Source organism: Saccopteryx bilineata, chromosome 1 (genome assembly GCF_036850765.1).
Source record: "Saccopteryx bilineata isolate mSacBil1 chromosome 1, mSacBil1_pri_phased_curated, whole genome shotgun sequence".
In the NCBI taxonomy this organism is placed as follows: Eukaryota; Metazoa; Chordata; class Mammalia; order Chiroptera; family Emballonuridae; genus Saccopteryx; species Saccopteryx bilineata.
Window position 1 is genome coordinate 361,572,304 of NC_089490.1, and position 21,493 is coordinate 361,593,796.

The window sequence follows — 21,493 nt, forward strand, 5'->3', positions numbered from 1 at the left end:
TAATCTTTCCAGTGGATTGGTTTGTAAACACCCTGAGGTGGTCCTGGAGAAAAGAAGGAAGGTGGCGTACAAGATATGGTCCGAAAATTAGAACAAGGATGAGAAGGGTTATAGGACCTATGAGGGAGAGTAGCCAAGCATACCAATGAACCAAGCATCCCTGATGTTGGCTTGACGTTCTCTTACCTTAGTGACTTTCAGTTAGCTTATGAGCTGTGTCTAGAACTAGGCCTGATTGATTAACATAGAAACAGCATTCCTCTTCTAGGATGAAGCAAAGTCCCCCCTTTTTTTTTCATTTTTAAAATATAGCATTTATTGCTTAGATGGTTTGATAAGTCCCCTTTTTTTTTGGCTGTGAGATCTAATCCTCACCGGTCTTGTAAGGGTAATGGCTGCGAGGGAGTTTATTTTGGTCTTGTAAATTGATTAAGCATTTTGCAATATCACCTAGGCTCCCTTGTAGATTTTGACAGGGTTTTGAAGTAGTATTGTAGAGCTGTTGCTAGTCCCCCTGTACCCATCACAAACCCCAGAGTTATGCTGAGTTAATAAGAAAGGGATGAGCTGCACTGCCCTTCTGTGCCAGAGTTTCTGGATCACTGACTAGGTAGGGACCACTGATTGCTGGGAAATATATCAACATCGGGAGTAAGGTTCGCTAGAGGACCTGTTGCTGCCCAGTTAGTAAGAAGGCGAAGGTAAGCATCCTCACCACAGAAGGACATTCCTTGGTGCATTAAGCAGGGAAATGAAAAGAGGTGAGAAAAAGCATAGAGAGGTGTGCTCTTTTCAGGTTCTGCTGCCCAGACTGATAATGTAGATGCCATTGCAGCCACAGTAAGGGGAAGGAGATGGATAGTTGAATGTTGGTTGCAGTTATGAGGGGACTTTGGAGTAGGAGGTGACCCAGGGGAAGAGGGGCAGGAGGGATAAGAGCAATTAAAAGAAGAGGCTTGTAATGTGGGAAAGGAGGAAAACCCTACTGGTTAGAGAAAGCAGCTGTTTGCTTCAGTAGAGACCTAGTAGTATACTAGTTGAGACCAGTGTGTGGTCGGGAGCTGTAGAGCAACATGGATGTTGCAAGCTGTCTTTGGCAGATAGCCAACAGAAGTATTCCTTGACATTCTGGTGAAGCACAGGGGGGCTTGAGTTAGTAAGGCAGTGTGTAGAGCACCGAGGCCTTTTATTGGGGTGGGGGAGAGTCAGGGGTGAGTGTTTTTAAACTGTTGGTATAAGTCTGGAAAAGTAAGGAGTGTGGGTTAGCCTGGGAGTTTGGATAGTTATTAAAAAGAGCTTGCCATTTCTAAAATAAAAATAAAAAATAGTGCCCTTTTGTTTTGTATCAAATAGGGTTGTTTCAGTGGTATCCCAATCAAGTGAGAGGTACTGGGACAGTAGTATAGGCAGAGGACAATAGGGAGAGGCAGAGCCAACAATCCAGGGCTAAAGTAGGATTTCTTTTGTTTAGGAGAGAGTGAGTGAATTTAAGAGTTTGTTCTAAATGTAAAGTAGTTAGAAAGGACTTTGAAGTGGTGTCAGAATTTATACTTTAAGACTAAGGAGGAGACAGGGGTAGGGTGGTTACTCCTGATCGGGGCTTACAAATGGAAAAGTGACTAGTCTGTTGAGATCTAGGAGTTGGGAAATTGTTTCCCAGGGATATTCTAAATCCCCTTTTATGTAGGAGTTCCATAGGAATGGAAGGATATGAACCCTTAATGGGAGAGGTGCAGTAGAAAGAAGAGAGGGTTTGTTGAGGCAATGGGTGAGGAGTTTCGAATAGCTTAGGGGTCAGATAGAGTCTAGAAGGGACAGTCACAAGAGTTTTACTCATCTGATGGTTCTGGAGTACAGGAAAGGTGAATTTTCATAAGTCTGATGAGGTCAATTCAGAACTTGTGAGAAAGTTCCTTTGTGCGACCCAGGCTCCTCTGGGATGAGTTTTAGCCTAGAAAGGTGGATCCAATGGGCAGATCCTTAGTTTTATGGCTGTGTGGTAGTGAGTAGTGCCTGGTATGGGCCCTGCCATTTCAGTTGCATGGGATGTGAAGATTATGCAGGGTTTTTTGTTGGGTTTTTTTTTTTTTTGATAAGAGAGAGGGAGAGACAGACAGGAAGAGAGAGAGATGATAAGCATCAGTTCTTTGCTGAAGCACTTTAGTTGTTCATTGATTGCATTCTCATATGTGCCTTGACGGGGGGCTACAGCATACCGAGTGACCCCTTTCTCAAGCCAGCGACCTTGGGCTTAAGCCAGCAACCTTGGTCTTCAAGCCAGCAACCTTGCAGTTTTGAACCTGGGTCCTCCGTGTCCCAGTTTGATGCTCTATCCACTGCACCACTGCCTGGTCAGGTGGATTGTGTGTCTTTTAATAGGACCCACTCACCTGGTAGTAGGAGAGTGGGGGGGGGTGTAATTTCCCAGTGTGTGGTTGTGGCAAGACCTGTCCTGCATGCTCCCTTAGAAGTTGTCTGACAAGATGTAGAGTGGGGTGATACTCCCCCAAAGGGGTTTCTGTGGTTGGGAAGTTTCCTAGTAGGAAAGGCTGTCCATGCATGAGTCTGAAAGGACTGAGGGGTGTGGGGGCCTTTGGGCTTCCCTGAATCCTCATTAGAGCTATTGGGAGGAGAGAGGTCCAGGGTTCTCAAGTTTCTATACTTACTTTTGTTAAATATGTCTTGATAATACAGTGGACCTTTTCAACCTTTCCTGAAGCTTGAGGTCTATAGGGCATATATGTAGATTTCATTGTATGTTGAGGGTGAATGCTGTCTGTTGTGTTATTTGAGATATGAATCCCAGTCCGTTATTGGACTGTAATAAGGTTATAATTGGGTAATTATGTGTGAAGTGAGGGCCAGGGTGACTTTGTATGACTTTACTGATGTAGCTGGAAAAGCCTCTACCCATCCTGAGAGGGTACCTACTAAAGATAGAAGATACGTGGTTTTCTTTACTAAAGGTATGTGGGTGAAATCTGTGTGCCAGTCTTGCCTTGGTACCTGGCCTCCAGCATGATTGTGGGGGAAGGGTGAGGACCTGATGCTCCCCTGTGGAGAGACCAAGCAGCAAATGGAGCATACTTGGTCATATGTTGGAGGGTAGTGACTAGATTAGGGTGGAAGATGAGAGGCCTCAAAAATTGTAGGAGGTTTCTTTTCAATATGTAAAAAGCATTATGAATAGACTGTAGAATGAAGAGAACTTGATCCTAAGATAGTATGTATTTGCCTTAATTTTTTTTGTGTGTGTGTGACAGAGAGAGAGACAAATAGGGACAGACAGGAAGGAGAGTGGTGAGAAGCATCAGTTTTTCATTGCATCACCTTAGTTGTTCATTGATTGCTTTCTCATATGTGCTTTGACTGGGGGGCTACAGCAGACCAAGTGACCCCTTGTTCAAGCCAGCAACCTTGAGCTCAAGTTGGTGACCTCGGGGTTTCAAACCTGAGTCTTCCACATCCCAGTCCGATGCTCTATCTACTACCCCAACACCTGGTCAGGCTGCCTTAGAGTTAGAACCAGGGGCCTTCCTTCTTAGCTCCCTGAGCATATAAAGATTGCTGCTCTGTAAAGCTATAATAAGGGCTATCGTTGGTTTTGTGGTGGCATCCTTTGAGCCACTGGACTGGATTCTTGGTCCACTATGTTATTGCCTTGACTGATAGAATCATCCTGTCTGGTGGCCTCTACAGTGGATTATAGCTGCTGACTTTGGGAAGTGGGCAGCTTGTAGTAGTTTAAATATTAGTGGGGCATTAGTTATTGGAGAACATTTAGTGGTTAGAAATCCCCTCTCCTCCCATATTAAGGCATGTGAGTGTATGATATAAAAGGTGTACTTGGAGTCAATGTATACCCAGCTACCCATTTTTCTAGGTGTGTGTAGTAGTTGCTATCGGCAAACTAAGTATGGTCTGCGTTAGGCAGGGGTTGGTCTGTGGTGTGGGGAAGAGAGGCGCTCTAAAATCAGAAATGTTGGACCATGAATGGGTGGTGTCTTGGTCATGCAGAGGCAGGAGAGTGGAAGGATTAAGTTTGGTGCATTTGGTCAAGGTGACACATGGAGAGGCTATAAAGGTGGCATGAAAGGCTTGAATTTGGCCGAGAGGGAGAGTTTGTGTAGCTTTGTGAGATAGTAAGTCAGAAAGATTATGGGAGGGAAAAAAGCTGTTGTTGGTTGTCCAAAACTGAGTTCTTTGATCTCTTGTGTGAGGAAGGTGGCTGCTGCTAGGGCCCTTAGGCAGGTTGGCCATCTCTTAACAGTAGTCTCAAATAGGTTAAAACTTGCAGGTCTGGCCCTAGATTTTGTCCTAAAAGGCCAATGGCTATTCCCTCTCTTTCATCAGTCTATAGTTTGAAGAGCTTGGTGATTGGGGAGAGTAAGAGCAGGAGCTGAGACAAGGGCTTGTTGGAGTTTTTAAAGGATAGGGAGATATTTAAGATGGGATCTAGAACTCTGATAAGGGGCCCTTAGTCACCTGATAGAATGGTTTACTAGGAGGCCAAAACTTGGAATTCAGAATTGAAAGTAACCCTACAAGTCCAGGGAAAGATAGACGTTCTTGTTTTGAGGTTTGTGTGGACAAGGGGAAAATGAGTTTTTTCTGGGCAGTCATCATGGCTTGGTGTTGAGGAGTGATAGTGAGTCATGAGTGGCTTGGGGAGTTGAAATTTGGGCCTTTTTAGGGGAGACTCAGTAGCCCTTTTCTGCTGGGGAGTTGAGAAGAGCAGTGGTATGTTGTTGTGATGATTGATAAGAGGGGCTGCAGAGAAGATCATCTAAATATTGGAGAAGAACGCTAGGGTTTAAATTTAAAGTAGATCGGCCAGAAGCTAGGGTTGGCGGAAGAAGTGGGTGCTGTCTCGGAAGCCTTGGGGAAGGACCATCCAAGTACGTTGGCGAGACTGTAGTGAGACAGGATCACTCCAGGTAAAAGCAAATAGGCTTTGAGAGTCTGGGTGTAGGGGGATGGTGAAGAAAGCATCCTGAAGATCAAGAACTATGAGGTGGGAGATATTAGGGGGAATGAGGGATAAGATAGTACAGGGATTAGGAACAACTGGATGGATGGGGAGAACTGCCTGATGAATAATTCTTAGGTCCTGGACTAAGTGATAGGAACCATCTGGTTTTTTGACTGGTAAAATGGAAGTATTATATGGTGAACTGGTAGGCTTCAGGAGGTATTGTAAGAGGTGAGTAATGATGGGCCGTAAGCCCTTACGGCTCTGTAGGGAGGAGGGGGTATTGTGCCTGACAGGGGTATGAAGTATGGTCTTTTCATTGTACTTGTATGGAGGTGTGGTGGCGGGCTACCGAGGGAGTTGGTATGTCCCAAACTAGTGGATTAACCTGGGAAGGAGGCACTGGGAACTCTTCAGATTCAGGGGTAAGTGAGGAGGGGACGGAGAGAGGAATCTGATTTGAAGAGCTGAGGTGTTAGCGTAAGGGAGGCTCTGAATTTAGACAAAATATTTCGTCCTAGAAAGGGGGTTGGGCAGCTGGGAATAAAGAGCAAGGAGTGTAAAAAGGGGTGTTTAGAAGAGAACAATTGAGAGGGGAAGTGGTAAGAGGTTTTGAGAGCGGATCGTCAGCTCCCACAGTAGAGACCTGGGAAGGACCAGTAGATCCTGAAAATTCTGACATGGCAGAGTAAGTCGCCCCTGTATCAATGAGAAAAGAGACAGGCTTAGCTGCTACTGTTAGTTACCCTGGCTTCTCCTGGAGTTCTCCACATGGGGGACACATGGCCCAGGCACCCTCAGTCTTCCGTGGTCAGTCCAAGGAGGCTGGACAAGCCAAGGTCTGATGGATCTTGTCCAAAGGGAAAGGATGGGTCCCTACCTTGAGAGATCTGGTTGCAGTCAACTTTCCAGTGGCCCTTTTTGCCACATTGGGATTGCGACAGGGGCCCGGGGGAGGTCAGGGGTTAGGGCAGGCACTCACCCAGTGTTCCTTCTTGATACATTTAAAGCCGGTTGGTACATTAAAACCAGTTGGCAGTTTATTCTCTCCCCCCGCCCCCCGGCCCCGAGTATATTTCTATTGGAGCCTTGGGTGGCTGTGGAAAGCATTTGGTATTTAGCCTGATCTCTTTTCTGTTTTTGTATTTTGGCTTCTTCATCTCTGTTATTAAAGACCTTAAAGACTATATTTAAGAGGTTCTTTTGTGGCATCTGAGTACTTTTCTCTAATTTTTATAGTTCTTGTCTAATATCTGGGGCCGATTCGGAAATAAAATGCATGTTTAAAAAGAACGGTCCCTTGGTAGACATGGGGTCAAGGATGGAATCTTTTGAAAGAGCCTCCATTAGGTGAGAAAGGAAAAGGGCAGTATTTTCATCAGATTTCTGGCTAATCTCAAAGCTTTTCATGGTAGGGCGAGGGGATTGCTTAATGAGGAAGTTGTTCCAGTGGGAGGTTGGGTGAGGGGAGGTGGAGTATCAGTGGGGTTTACTCAGGGGGCCAGTTACAGAAACTGCCCTGGCACCAGATCACTTAAAGTTCAACCTGGCTGGTTAAGGTTCTTTGGTAATGGGCCCTGGACCCGAACCTAACAACAACATATCCTAAAATACTATTGCTTGCCGTGTTTCCTCTCTGATATAGACTTGTATTGTAAATTTTATAGTCACAAATCAATTATGTCAAAAGCTTTTAAGGGCAGATTCGAGATAGTTGTGAACAGTGCCAAGGAAGGCATTTTATGAAATTAAAGTTGTGCTTCTAAGAAGCCAGCTATGCCTACTTTGCCACACCTACTACATCTTCTTTATGTTGGTGTTTGGCTGGTGTGGGAAAGAAGTCCTCTCCACTCTTCCACTTGAGAATCTGCACTTATTGAACAACTATTTGGGGGGATTTTCCCCTATGTGCAGTCACTGTACTAACAAAGAATAAGGAAAGAACAAGTAGGAGTCCCCATCCTCATGTGACACTGGCAGTGATCAGAGTGTGTTCTATATGCCTCTGACATTTGGGATGAAGAAAATGTTGAAAATCACTGCTTTTGATTCCTGAGGGAAGGCCACCCCCTTTCACTGGCAGGAATCTATTGTTTTGTAGATGAGTTTGTAACACAAAGGAAGGTGTACTTTCCTGGTAGAGGAAATAGTAACAAAGATATACTATATAGATTTAACCCCATGAAAGGAGACCTTATGTTTCTGGTGTGATATTAATAAAATGTTTATAAAATCCACAGAGAAATAACTGTGCCTTTAAAATTACTTCATAATTGTGTATATATTAAATAAAGGTATTAAATAAAAATAAAAGTTAAGTGCATAAGTCAGAGTAATAGAAATTTTTACAGATGAAAGATTATCTAATCTAGTCCTTTTAAATCTGAGACCCTCTGAGACTTCTATCGTGCTGTCCTCAGGACAGTGCTCCCTAGTGCTCTGGCCCACCCACACAGTTCCCACCAGAAGAGCTCTCCTTTTAAGTGTTTTCTGTAGTGGTGGTGGTATGCATAAGTTTTCTTTTGACAAAAGGGTTTGGTGCCAAAAACTATCACAGTAAAAGGTTCAAAATCCACAGGATCCGACCCATTCACTTCATTTTTTACAAAAGAAAATTTGAGTTTTTAAAAAAGCATAGTAATTTACCTAATAATTACCATTTATTTAAATAACAATGTTATCATTTTCTTAGTAGTTACTATGAACTAGGGATTTTTTATTTGTTAATAATTTTCATGGCAATATGGCTAGATTGGTATTACTTTTTCTATCCTCTCAGTGGTAGTCAACCTGGTCCCTACCGCCCACTACTGGGCATTCCAGCTTTCATGGTGGGCGGTAGCGGAGCAACCATAGTATAAATAAAAAGATAGATTTTAACTATAGTAAGTTGTTTTATAAAGATTTATTCTGCCAAACTTAGCGAAAATCCAACATAAAGTACTTGGTAAGTAATTATTTCTATATGCTTTAACTTGCTGTAACTCTGCTTTATAAATTTGATAAAGTTCCTTCCCTACTTTATAAATCACCATTACTGTGGAACTGGTGGGCGGTTAGAAAATTTTACTACTAACAGAGATACAAAAGTGGGCGGTAGGTATAAAAAGGTTGACTACCCCTGCTCTAGATGAAGCAAGTTAGGCTGAAGGAGATGAAGCAGTTTTTCCAGAGTTATACAATGAATTAGTAAATCATTCTGAGACAGGATTTAAAACCACAGAGATCAGCTTCTAAGACTGTGTTCTTTCACCTGTATCCCATTTGCCTTTCATAGCTAGAACCAACTTCTCCTTAGATTTTACAGTATTTTTTTGAGGTAGGTTACAATTATTATGATTTATTGATGTTTTGCATATATATACATATACTTATGTATTATATTTCATGTTAATAACATGTAATATATATGTATATACACACAGGCACAAATTATAATTCTCTCTGGTAATAACAAATATTGAAACCAATGGTTTATTATGTTTTTATAGTAAATGCTTCCATTGAAACAAAATTATAACATTTCCAATTTAAGAAACTTAACCATAGAGGTCCACATTATGGCACAAACCAATTAAAAGAAGCAGGAATGAAATTCATTCCTGTGTCATTTGGATGGGAGAGTTCAAAATAATTTTGTAGAAATAACAAAACTCCCATGCTGCCAGAACCTAAAATATTTTGTTTTCCCAAAACAGGCCAATGATGTAAATAGTAATGGTATAGAATGGAGTAATGAAAACGATCGCCTCTTAGTATGCCAGGTGTGCATCAAACTGGCGGATATAAATGGCCCAGCAAAAGTTCGAAACTTGCATTTGAAATGGACAGAAGGCATTGTCAATGAATTCTATGAGCAGGTAAGCTGAAACATGAGAGTGGTGGGGGTTTTTAAGAGCTGTCATCTGAAGGTACACTAATCTTTGGGACTTGGATAGTTAACTTAAATGCTGGAAATCTGAGTTGCTTTGACCAAAAATGGTTAGAAACAGTTTCATTTACTCTGGTCTTAGTATATTCTCTGCTCTTTTTCCCTTCGCTGCTAAAATTTACAACAAAAAATAGCGTATGGCCTATCTAGAGCAAGTCGAATGTGTTCTTGTGTCTAGAGGTAAGGAGAGCCTATAACCTATGATAATTTATTGTAAATGAAGTTGTTTATAACTGGATCAGGTTATACTTAGGTTATATTTAAAGACTATCAACACATTTTCAACTCTGCTATAAAGACTGCTTTAGAAACATCAACTGGGTTAGTCCTGGCAGAAGGTAAGAAATTAGTGGGCTAGATAGACATGAAAGCAAAGTAAATACTGAATGTTTCCAAGGATTCAAAGATATAAACATGTTCTTTTCCGATGTGTTTTAAAATCTTGTGTTAAAAAATAATCCTACCATTTAGCAGGATCTTTACCGTTTTTTGAGGTCTTTTTTTTTTTTTTTTTTTTGGTGACAGAGACAGAGAGAGGGACAGATAGGGACAGACAGACAGAAAGGGAGAGAGATGAGAAGTATCAGTTCTTTGTTGCAGCTCCTTAGTAGTTCATTGATTGCTTTCTCATATGTGCCTTGACCGGGGGGCTACAGCAAACCAAGTGACCCCTTGCTCAAGCCAGCAACCTTGGGCTCAAGCTGGTGAGCCTTGCTCACACCAGATGAGCCCATGCTCAAGCTGGCAAGCTCAGGGTCTTGAACCTGGGTCCTCGGCATCCCGGTCCGACACTCTATCCACTGTGCCACCACTTGGTCAGGCAATATAATTATTTTTAATAAAGAATTCTTTTTTTTTTTTTTTTAAGCAAGAGAGAGAGAAGAGGAGGGAGGGACAGACAGGGACAGAGATGATAAGCATCAACTCATAGTTGTATTATCTTAGTTGTTCATTGATTGCTTTCTCATATATATATACCTTGAACAGGGAGCTCCAGCTGAGCCAGTGACCTTAGGCTCAAGCAAACAACCTTGGGCTTCAAGCCAGCGACCATGGGGTTATATCTGTGATCCCATGTTCAAGCTGGTAACCCCGTGCTCAAGCTGGCAACCTTGGGGTTTTGAAACTGGATCCTCAGTATCCCAGCCCAGTACTCTATCCACTGTACCACTACGTGGTCAGGTTAGAATTAATTCTTATTGAGCAAACTTGGAAGCCATGTTTGAGGTTGAATCCTGACTCCTCCTTTTCAGCAATGTGATGTTGGGTAGGTTACTTATCCTTTCTGTGCCTCAGTTTTCCCATTGATGAAACAGAGTTATGTTGATGGTACCCACCACATAATTTAATATTCACAGCAACCTTAATATCTAAAGTCTTAGAAAAGTTCCTGACACCTAAGTGCTCCATGAATGTTAGCTGTAAGTCCTAATCTATCACTAAAAATCATATAATATTTCAGACAGTATCAATTAATCTTTCTAGGTTTAATTATTCATATATCAAAGGAGAAAAGTGACATCCTACCATAGGGTTGACATGAAGGTTTTTTGATTTGTTTGTTTGTTTGTTTTTTATTGATTTCAGCCAGAGGAGGGGGAAAGAGAGAAAGAGAGGAACATCAATCTGTTCCTGTATGTGCCCTGACCAGGAATTGAACCAGCAACCTTTGCTCTTTGGACTGATGCTCTAACCAACTGAGCTATCTGGCAAGGGAATCACAAAGTTTTACTATATTAATAATCTATATGAAAATTCCAGTTAACCATCATCAAAACTATTAAATTTCTTCTCAATTTGACTATGCTATTAAACATCCTTCAGATATGGTGGTAAAATTCTAACCTTGCCCACCTTTTTATTATTGTAATGATGCTACTTTATATTCCTATATCCAAGTGCCATGGGCTTAGAAAAGCCATACTCCCCCCTTCCCCCGGCCAAAGCACTAAGCCTGTGAAATTATAGAATCCTGTGGACAAACCAAATTGATTTTTAAAAACATTAATAGTTTTCTTACTCATAGAAGATAAAATCATAGATTTTAAATCCTGGGACAGTTAGTCACCAGGGTAGTTTCTGCTGGTTTCCTCAGGGTCGTGTGGCTCATCTTGCCTGTAGAATTTGTGTATTGTGGACAGTATTCATTACCCACCAGTTCAGACACTAAGAACCAAAATATTAATAGTGCCATTTGGAGAATGTTCAGTACTGTGCTAAACACTTCATATAATATTGCTTCTCATCCTCATAGCAACCCTGTAGATTCTTAAAATTTTACACATAAATTGAGCAAGTGCTTACCCAATACCCTATAGGTAGTAGGTGGCCAAAGCATGTGTTAAAGCCACATCTGTCTGATCTCAGATTGTGCTCTCCAGAACCCTCGAGACCACAGTAAGAGGGTATCTCAGGGCAAGCAGCTGGGGCTCTGGGCCCAGAATCCTCCCCTCAACCACAGTAGCTCTACTTATGTTGTACATATTAGGTTTTTTAAGTTTAGATTCATGAAAGGGTTCTGCTGTTACAAAAGGGGGAGCATTAAAAAGCATTTGCAAAATGTACTCTGTTCATTTGAGGTACCACTACAATAGCAAAAATGTTTCATATATATCCCACATAGGTGGGATATAAAACTGAGACCCATGAACATAGATAAAAGTGAAATGATTGCCTGGGGGAGGGGGGAGGGGGAGGGCAGGAAAGAGAAACGACTATACAGTGACAGAAAATGATTTGACTTTGGATGATGGGCACAGTTCAAATGCTAGAGATGTTTACCTGAAACATATGTACTCTGATTGATCAATGTCACCCCACTAAATTTAATTTTAAAAAGTTTCCAGCCTGACCGCGGTGGTGCAGGAGATAGAGCTTCAGACTGGGATGTAGAGGACCCAGGTTTGAAACCCCAAGGTCGCCAGTTTGAGCACGGGGTCTCTGGCTTAAGCTTGGGATCATAAACATGACCTCATGGTTGCTGGCTTGAGCAAGGGGTCACTGGCTCAGCTGTAGCCCCATGGTCAAGGCACATATGAGAAAGCAATCAATGAACAACTAAGGTGCTGCAACCTGCAACCAAGAATTGATGCTTCTCATCTTTCTCCTTCCTGTCTGTCTGTCCCTATCTGTCCCTCTCTGTATCTCATTCTGTTTCTCACTAAATATATATACACTGCTCACAAAAATTAGGGGATATTTTATAGCTTCCTACTCATTTTGAAATATCACCTAATTTTTGTGAGATATATATATGTTTCCACTATACAATCTCCCTTTTAGGGTAAAGAGAATCTGTGTTTGACATTATGGAATTCTGCGGGTTGTTAGTAAATTTGCTAATACTTAACTTTCTGTATATTTTTTGTTAACTGAGTATCAGCCATACCAGTTGAGTGTGAGAATAAAGTCTTGTTTAGTATCTCTCAAATATTAGAGAAATGCTTACAGATGAACTGATAAACAATTAAATTCATTGATGCTTTTTGGTAAAAATGATTTTGATGTAGACACAGTTAAAAATGTACTTTTCTTTTTAAAATGATCAGGGAGATGAAGAAGCAAACCTTGGTTTGCCCATCAGTCCCTTCATGGATCGCTCTTCTCCTCAACTAGCAAAGCTCCAGGAGTCTTTCATCACCCACATAGTGGGTCCCCTCTGTAACTCTTATGATGCTGCTGGCTTGCTCCCGGGTCAGTGGATAGAAGCAGAAGAGGATGATGACACTGAAAGTTGTTATGATGAGGATGCTGAAGAATTAGATACAGACGATGAAGAAATAGAAGACAATCTAAATCTTAGTAAGAACATAGGGATACCATTTCTTTAATGTTATTAACTGAAAATTAAAGTGTCCACTTAATCTGGATTAGATCTTTGGGGTTTTTTTAGTCTTTTAAAAAATTAATTAATTTTAACTTATTGTGTTTACATAGATTCAAGTGTCCCATCGAGTACATCCCCCCCACCCCTGTGTTCCCCTCAACCTCTCCCTTGCCCCCCTCCCCACCACACCCTTTCTCCTTCCCTCCAGGATTTGCTTTCCTGCTCTCTATAACTCTATGTTATGTATATATGATACAGATTCAGTAGTCTTATCTTAAATAACAGATACTAAATATTCAGATTGAGTCATCTCGTTTTGAGTAGCGACTGTGGGCCGGGTACCCATTGCTAATGCTCTCACACAACAAGCTTGCTTAGTTAAAGCAGCATCTCTTGAGGTGTCCTCCAGCCAGTGCTCCTCAGCAGGCTGTACCTGTGCATCCACGAGAGCACCGTCACCATGCCTGAACATATGTGAGGTGGGCGGGTCCTACCGGCTAGTCCTCCTCCTTCACCTCAGCTGACCCCTCCTCACCTGTTCATCTGCCCTTCACACAGACTTCAGAAATGGGTCAAAACAGTTGGAAAAACTTACTATAAGAAGAGAACCAAGTTGTGTGGCATTATGGATTTTATTTTTGTTCTTTTTTGTTTGTTTGTTTTTAGGTGAGAGGAGGAGAGATAGGCAGACTCCCACATGGGCCCTGACCAGGATCCATCCAGCAAGCCCATCTTGGGCAGTGCTCGAATCAACTGAGCTATTTTTAGTACCTGAGGCCTTGTGCTCAAACAGAGCTATCCTCAGTGCCCTGGGCCGTGCTCAAACCAATTGAGCCACTGTCTGTGGGAGGGGAAGAGGGAGAGAAGGGGGAGAGGCGGGGTGGGGAGAGAAGCAGATGGTTGCTTCTCCTGTGTGCCCTGAGCAGGAATCAAACCTGGGACATCCATAAGCCAGGTCAATGCTCCACTGAACCACTGCCCAGGGCCAGCATTATGACTTTTAATTATGAAACTGTAGGGACACAGTTTTCTATATAGGGCAATGAGTAGAAGTGGAATATTCAAAAGAAATATTTGTCACCTTTGTAACTGTAAATAAAATCAGTTAAATTCTACTTTAAAGAGCAACTATCTACTTACTTTGTTTTCTAAGCATGCTATTCATCAGAACAGATAACTACAAAGAACTCTAGTCTCTCAACCCCCACAAAGTTGTGCCAAGGATAGCATAGTTAACAATAATCTTATGCCGTTACCGTCTGAGTATCATCTTGGGAAAGTTGACTGGCTTCTAACAATTTACACTCACCAAAACTTTGATGTCTTTAATATATAAAAAGAAAAATATGCTAAAAAGGTTGGCATTTGAAATTTCAGTACCATCTCCCCTACCCCGTCTTGACTAATCTCCTTCTTGGCTTTATTTTTATCCATAATACCGAGTGCCATTTAACATACTTATTGCTTAACTAGGTTCCATAGTGCAGTGATTTTTAAAAAATTATTTATTATATATATTTTTGAGAGGTAGGGAGAGAAAGACATTGAGCTACTTCTATATGTGCCATGACTGGGGAATTGAACCAGCAACCTCTGCACTCCAGGACGACACTCCAACCACTGAGATATCTGGCCAGGGCTTAATTTTTATTAATTTCTAGAGAGAGGCAGAGAGAGGAAGGGAGAGAAAGGGGAATGGGGAGAAAAGCATTCATTTGTTGTTCCACTCAGTCGTGCGTTTATTGGTTGCTTCCTGTGTGTGCCCTGACCAGGGATCGAACCTGAAAACGTTGTTTTGGGTCAATGCTCTTAACCAATTGAGCTAACCCACCAAGGCCAGTGCAGCAATTATTTTTATCTTATTATTCATTACTATAACCCCAGTGCTTAGATAAGTGCCTGGAATATGACAGGCACTCAGATATTTATTGAATGAATGACGACTCATATTGCTATGATTAGAATATATATATTTTTAATTTCACAGAACCACAGAGAAGGAAAGGCAGACGGCGAATATTTTGTCAGCTAATGCATCACCTCACTGAAAACCACAAGATATGGAAGGAAATCATAGAGGAAGAAGAGAAATGTAAGGCTGATGGGACTACGCTGCAGGTGGAGAATTCGTCCTTACCTCAAGCAGATGAGATTCAGGTCATTGAAGAAGCAGATGAAGAGGAAGAGAGGCAGTGTGAATAAAACAAAAGACATACTGAAGAAGCCCCGAGGGCTGTGCCCAGCGTCAGGAGTCAGCGCCTGGTGTTCACCGTGCCGACTCTGGACTGATCCTGGGCCCACAGGCCAGGCCGGCTCACTGTGAGAGGATCCCTGCTGTGCGGCAGTTTCCGCTCCTGCGCACTTGCACCACGGAACTAGAAAATTAGTTAGAGCTTGGTGTCACTTGATTCATGTCACAAAGCCTTTACTTACAGCCTTCGCTGGTGTGTGAATTGTCAGGATACTGCTTTGCTGGGTAGAAAGCACTGATTTTTCACAAGGGGTAGATAGAACTAAAAGCTCAAGCAACTTACTTCAGTTTCCAAAGTGGCCAGAACTTTTTGCTTTCATGAAGACAGGATTCATACTGTATTTGCAAATGTGTCCTTTTATGTCTTTGAATTTTGGGGGGAAAAGTCTGTGCCTACGTAAAGAGAAATTCAGTGTTTCCTTTCCGAGGGATCTGTCAATGCAATACATTGTCAAGTGCTTCTCCCAGCTAGATTCATCCGGGAAGAGAGCCTTTGTTATATTTAACAAAATCCAGGCGCATCAATTTCTGATGCTTTTTACTGTTGTGCATTATTAACTATGTGTGTTTTATTTCTACTCCGAGTATTCAGATTTGCAATGGACATCAGGAGTCTGAATTCTAGCCTTTTTGACTTTATATTCCATAATTGAATTATAAAGCTGTTTAGGTTTACCAGTGAAGGAATGTTATTATTTAGTCAAAACTGTTCTTATTTTTACTCTTGCTCAGGATTAGTATTTTTAAACATTCAATTAATATAATCACAGCACAGATTTTCAAAAGAAAAAAACAAACTTTTTCCTACTATTGATATTAACCTTTTATGAAAAGGAGCCTTATTTTCTCTTTTCTTAGTTAAATAAGAACTAATTAAAGCCAAGGAAAAGAAGATGTCTCTTTAGCCTTAATGTAAAAATCAAATGAGACTAATCCTATCAAAGATAAAGAACAAAAGAAATAATGTGAGCTCTAAAGGACACATACATTGAATAAATAATTGGAATATGTACTTATCTTTAGACCTATCTTAGGTGTCACGTGTTTCGTTACTGTAAAACTGATGGTCACCTTTCTATTTATTTCCTTTTGCCTCGAGACTACACAACAGAAAAGACCAATGACTAAAAACTTTCAGAGCCCCATGCAAGTCTAATTTCTGAGAATAAGTAAATGGCAGAAATACTTATTAATTTTTATATAACAAATCTAAATATTTTAGTAAATAATTTCATGCAAAAGGATATTAAGATAATTGCAAAGAAAATGGAACATATTTACAATGTTTCTAAGCTTGTTAGTTTCTGTTAGGGTACAGATATGTACCCTAGTTTTAAAATTTTTTTGAAGATATAAAGAAGAGGCAAAATGATAGCACGATGGTAGACTAATATTTCTTTTTATTCATGGAGACCATATTATATTTTGGACCTGTTCAGATTTTGTAGACACTGATATCATTAATTTTCCAAGGTAATTCCTCTAAAAAATTGTCAGCAGGCTATTTCTTACATACCTAGAATAGAACAGTTGGCTTATTCTCAATTAAGAATCTATGGAACTGTTAGATGTTTTGATCCTGTAGCTTATCGTAATCTTTAATGAATCACTAAGCTTTATTTATTAGACATGGTGAGTGCTGCATTCCTTGCTGCCACTTTTGCTACCATCACCACATCATCTGTAAACTGATCCTACATTACTGAGTAATACAATTTTAACTAATTTATTGAGTTTGCACTTATAATGTATATATCTTGTGCCTCTTTTTCCCAAGAGTGCATTTTGCATCCTGCATATTTCTGCTATTACAAAGTACGTATATGTGTATAAATTCACACATGTGCATGTATGCATAATGAGAATCAAATGTCCTTTCTATTATTTTATTAAAATTTCGTTTTGGGTTCTTTAGGGTATATTTGTACTTTCTTTTAAAAACATGTTTTTTTCTATTAAAATACTATTACTGGGAAGCCATTTTTTAAAAATTTAACTTTTTAAATTATTTAACCTTTGCTAAATAATTGACATTAAAATAGCCCAAAGAAACACTAAAAAAAGTATCCTTGCTGAAACTTATATGCAAAGTATAAGTAATGAATGTAAGAGTTTATTGAGTATATATTGTATAAAATCTTGAGAAACTGCCATAAGCCATACTATAGATCCTATTTTGGTTACTGCTCAATCAAGATTAATTTTTATTATAATAATTTTCATCATGAATTTGCTGTTAAGTCACCACTCTTAGATATATATGTGCTTATTGACATTCTTTCTCCATAAAAACCTGTTTTTAACAGTTCCTGCTATTCTCACTTATTTTGCTGGTACTGTTGGCTTTTTCTACTTATTTTTACTAGAATCCTAGAAATTCTGACACTGCTTAAGTAGCCAGAAATTTCCCCCCTCTCTCTAGATCGAATCATCTAATAGAAACTTTACAGATGAGATGAATGTCTATTATAGTTGCTAGGCTAATCTGAGCAGCTCTAGAGGATGTGTGGGAATGGCAATTAGCATGTGGGACAGGGATAAACAGTTTCCTCAAAGCAAGTGACTTTTATGCTGAGAAATGAAGAAAGATGAGTTAGAATGGAGATAATAGCTTGTGGAAAGAGAATTGTTAGGTTCGGGTCCAGGGCCCCCTAACAAAAGTCTCAACTAGGCAGGTTAAACTTTAGGTCACTCAGCACCAGGACAGTTCCCATAGCTTTCCACCTGAGCAATCCTGATTGATATCTTAGCTCTGCCCGACCCTGGGACATCCTGAGTTATGCACCCCCCTCTTCACTTATCTGAACATTCTGTGTTAGCCACCCCTATTGTTTAATTGCCACAGGTAGCAGAAGTTTTCACCCTGCAGCTAGAAATACCACCAAACTCAGTCCTATATAGGATGAGACTTTTAATTCTCTCACTGCTGAAGCCACTAGGGTCTCAGCCCATCTGTTCACAGAGGCATAAATAAATTTCTTGCCTGACCTGTGGTGGCACAGTGGATAAAGCGTCGACCTGGAAATGCTGAGGTTGCCGGTTCAAAACCCTGGGCTTGCCTGGTCAAGGCACATATGGGAGTTGATGCTTCTAGCTCCTCCCCCCTTCTCTCTCTCTGTCTCCCTCTCCTCTGTCTCTCTCTCTCTCCCTCTCTCTTTCTTCTCTAAAGAAAAATGAATAAATAAAAATTAAAAATAAATAAATAAATAAATAAATAAATTTCTTATAAAACCTATCAGGCTGGTTCAAAACCCTGGGATTACCTGGTCAAGGCACATATGGGAGTTGATGCTTCCTGCTCCTCCCCTCTTCTCTCTTTCTCTCTCTCTCTCTCTCTCTCTCTCTCTCCCCTCCTTCTCTCCTCTCTAAAATGAATAAAGTCTTAAAAACAAAACAAAACAAAAAACCTATCAGGCTGCCTGACCTGTGGTGGCGCAGTGGATAAAGCATTGACCTGGAAATTCTGAGGTCGCCGGTTTGAAACCCTGGGCTTGCCTGGTCAAGGCACATATGGGAGTTGATGCTTCCAGCTTCTCCCCCCTGTCTCTCTTTTCTCTCTCTCCTCTCTCTCTTTCTCTCCTCTCTAAAATGAATAAATAAATAATTTTTAAAAAAGGGCTTCATTGCATTCTTACTAAAAAAAAAAACCTATCAGGCTTTGTGTGCCCCTCCTTTGGTGACCTAACAAGAATAACAGCATGTGTGTGCAGGCCAGAGGAGAGAACATCCTCACACTGGAGGAGCCAAAAGAGATTTGGAGTAGGAACATAGAATACAAGAGAGGGGTGGGGGGGTAGAGAGAGGGTGTTTAATGAGGGGCCTTACAAAAGCATGGCATATCGTTTAACCTTCTAAAGGAAATGGGGAACTACTGAATTTTAATCTGGAAGTCACATATTAGATTCACATTTTATTAGGATTATTCAAATAACATACTATGTTGAAATGGAAGGGAAAGATTAGATATGAGGAGAGTTCAGTGATCTAGACTAGAATAGACTGTAGGACTACAGGGAAGTAAATGCTGATGTTGCTAGTCTGTTAACCACCCTTGTCCTGAAACAAATACTTTAGGAAGAAAAATGACCCCAGAGGGGAGATATGAGATGCATGATGGAAAATAAAAAGCAGAGAAATAACTTGTTTAGGTAAAATTAAGAATCATCATTTATATGAACTAGAAGTATTATATTGTGGGGCTTAAAGAAGACAAAAGAAAAATTCTGATTATCAAAAGCACATAAATCAGAAAAGAGTAAGAGATTAAGATGCTAACTTTGGCCTGACCTGTGGTGGCACAGTGGCTGGAGCATTGACCTGGAACGCTCAGGTCGCTGGTCCAGAACCCTGGGTTTGCCTGGTCAAGGCACATATGGGAGTTGATGCTTCCTGTTCCTCACCCCCCCCCCCCGCCCTGTCTCTCCTCTCTAAAATGAATAAATCTTTAAAAAAAAAGATGCTAACTTTTACTTTGTTAAATTATGTATATATGCTAAAATGCATAGAGGAGCTATTAAAATTATAAAAATAAAATATATGCACCTGACCAGGTTGTGACACAGTGAACAGTGTCAGCCTGGGATGCTGAGGACCCAGGTTTGAAACCCTGAAGTCTCCAGCTTGAGTGTGGGCTCATAGATATGACCCCATAGTCACTGGCTCAGCTGGAGCCCCTCTCCCCATCAATGCATATATGAGAGCAATCAGTGAACAACTAAGGTGCCACAACTATGAGTTGATGCTTCTCATCTCTCTCCCTGTCTGTCCCTCTTTCTCACACACACACAAAAAGAAAGAAAAATTAAACATCCAGATCCAGAAAACAAATTTATAAAAATTGACCATGTACTTGTCTATAGAGCAAGTATAAATACATTTCAAAAAATATTTATCATATAAACTATGTTCTCTGACCACAGGCAATTAGATTAGAAATAAAGAATATAATAACCTTGAAAACAATGCATACTTTATAGCTTTAAGAAATTGCTCCTAGCCCTGGCCAGATATCTTGGCTGGTTAGAACATCATCCAAAAGCACAGAGGTAGCTGGTTCAATCCCTGCTCAGGGCACATACAGGAACAGCTTGATGTTCCTGTCTCTGTCTCCTTTCCTCTCTTGCTGAAATCTATAAACATTTGAAAGAAAAAAAAAATGCTTCTAATTAACACCAGGATCCAAAAGTCATAATAAGAATTTACACATAAGTAGAAGTGATAATTAAACATCTGTATTACCATTCAAAATGTATGAGTTGCAATGAAACTGGCACTTGAAACTTATGGCATTAAATGTTTATTTTAGGAAAATGGCTAACAAATTAATAAGCTAAGTCTCCAACTTCAGAGAAACACCAGAATGTAGATAACATCATGAAGGATAAAATCATGATCATCTCAATCCACACAGAAAAAGCATTTAACAAAATCCAACATCCATTTATGATTAAAATTCTCAACAAAGTGGTTATAAAGGGAACATGTATCCCATAATAAAGGCAAAATGACAAGCTTACAACTAACATGTACTCATCAGGAAAAATGAAAACTTTCTAAGATCAGGAACAAGACACAGATGCCCACTCTCACCACTTTCATCAACATAGTATTGGGAGTCCTAATGAGAGCAACTAGAAAAGAAATACATGGGAACCAAATCAGAAAGGAACTAAAATTATCATTATCTGTAGATGGCATATATATAGAAAACCCAAAAGACCCCACCAAAAACAGAATAAATGAATGCAGTGAAGTTGATGGATATAAAAATCAGTATTCACAAATCTATTATTTTTCTTTACACTAATAATTAACCAGCAGAAAGACAATGAGAAAACAATCCCATTTTAATTTGTATCAAAGAGAATAAAATACCTAGAAATAAATTTAACCAAGTAGACGAATGTTCTGTATACTATAAAGACATTTATAAAAGAAATTAAAGATACAAATAAAGCAAAGATATCTCATACTCATGGATTGGAAAAATTTATACTGTTAAAATCTATATTACTTAAAGCAACCTACAGATTCAATGCAATCCTTATCAAAATTCCATTGGCATCTTTCACAAAAAATAGAAGCAATCCTAAATTCTTTATGGAACCACATAATACCCCACATAACCAAAGCAATCTTTGAGAATGAAGAACAAAGCTGGAAGCATCATGTTCCCCGACTTCAACCTATATTACAAGTTATAGTAATCAAAACAGTATAATATTAGCATAAAACCAGAGACACAGATCAATGGAACAGAATAGAAAACCCAGAAATAACCCAATGCATAGTCAATTAATTTACAATAAAAGAACCAAAAATATTCAATGGAAAGACAGTCTTTAAAAATGGTACTGTGGGCCTGACCTGTGGTGGCACAGTGGATAAAGCGTCAACCTGGAAATGCTGAGGTCGCCGGTTCGAAAGCCTGGGCTTACCCAGTCAAGGCACATATGGGAGTTGATGTTTCCAGCTCCTCCCCCCTTCTCTCTCTCTCTCTCTCTCTTCTCTCTA

The 21,493-nt window shown here is 40.2% G+C and overlaps 1 protein-coding gene and 1 long non-coding RNA gene across 2 annotated transcripts in view; one reads left to right on the forward strand and one right to left on the reverse strand.

Moving 5' to 3' along the window:
- Nucleotides 1–16,899, forward strand: part of PDE3B (phosphodiesterase 3B) — a 178,035-nt gene extending 161,136 nt beyond the window's left edge. The window contains exons 14-16 of the mRNA XM_066251014.1: nt 8,671–8,832; nt 12,452–12,704; nt 14,717–16,899. Of these exons, the coding sequence (XP_066107111.1) occupies nt 8,671–8,832; nt 12,452–12,704; nt 14,717–14,931 (630 nt within the window). The 3' untranslated portion in view covers nt 14,932–16,899. The remainder of the gene's footprint in view (nt 1–8,670; nt 8,833–12,451; nt 12,705–14,716) is intronic.
- LOC136318543 (uncharacterized) lies at nt 15,234–19,386 on the reverse strand. Its single transcript, XR_010728085.1, has 2 exons — nt 18,213–19,386; nt 15,234–17,968 (listed from the first exon to the last, which is right to left on the reverse strand). It is a non-coding gene; the product is annotated as an uncharacterized lncRNA (long non-coding RNA).
- Between the last annotated feature and the right edge of the window lie 2,107 nt (nt 19,387–21,493).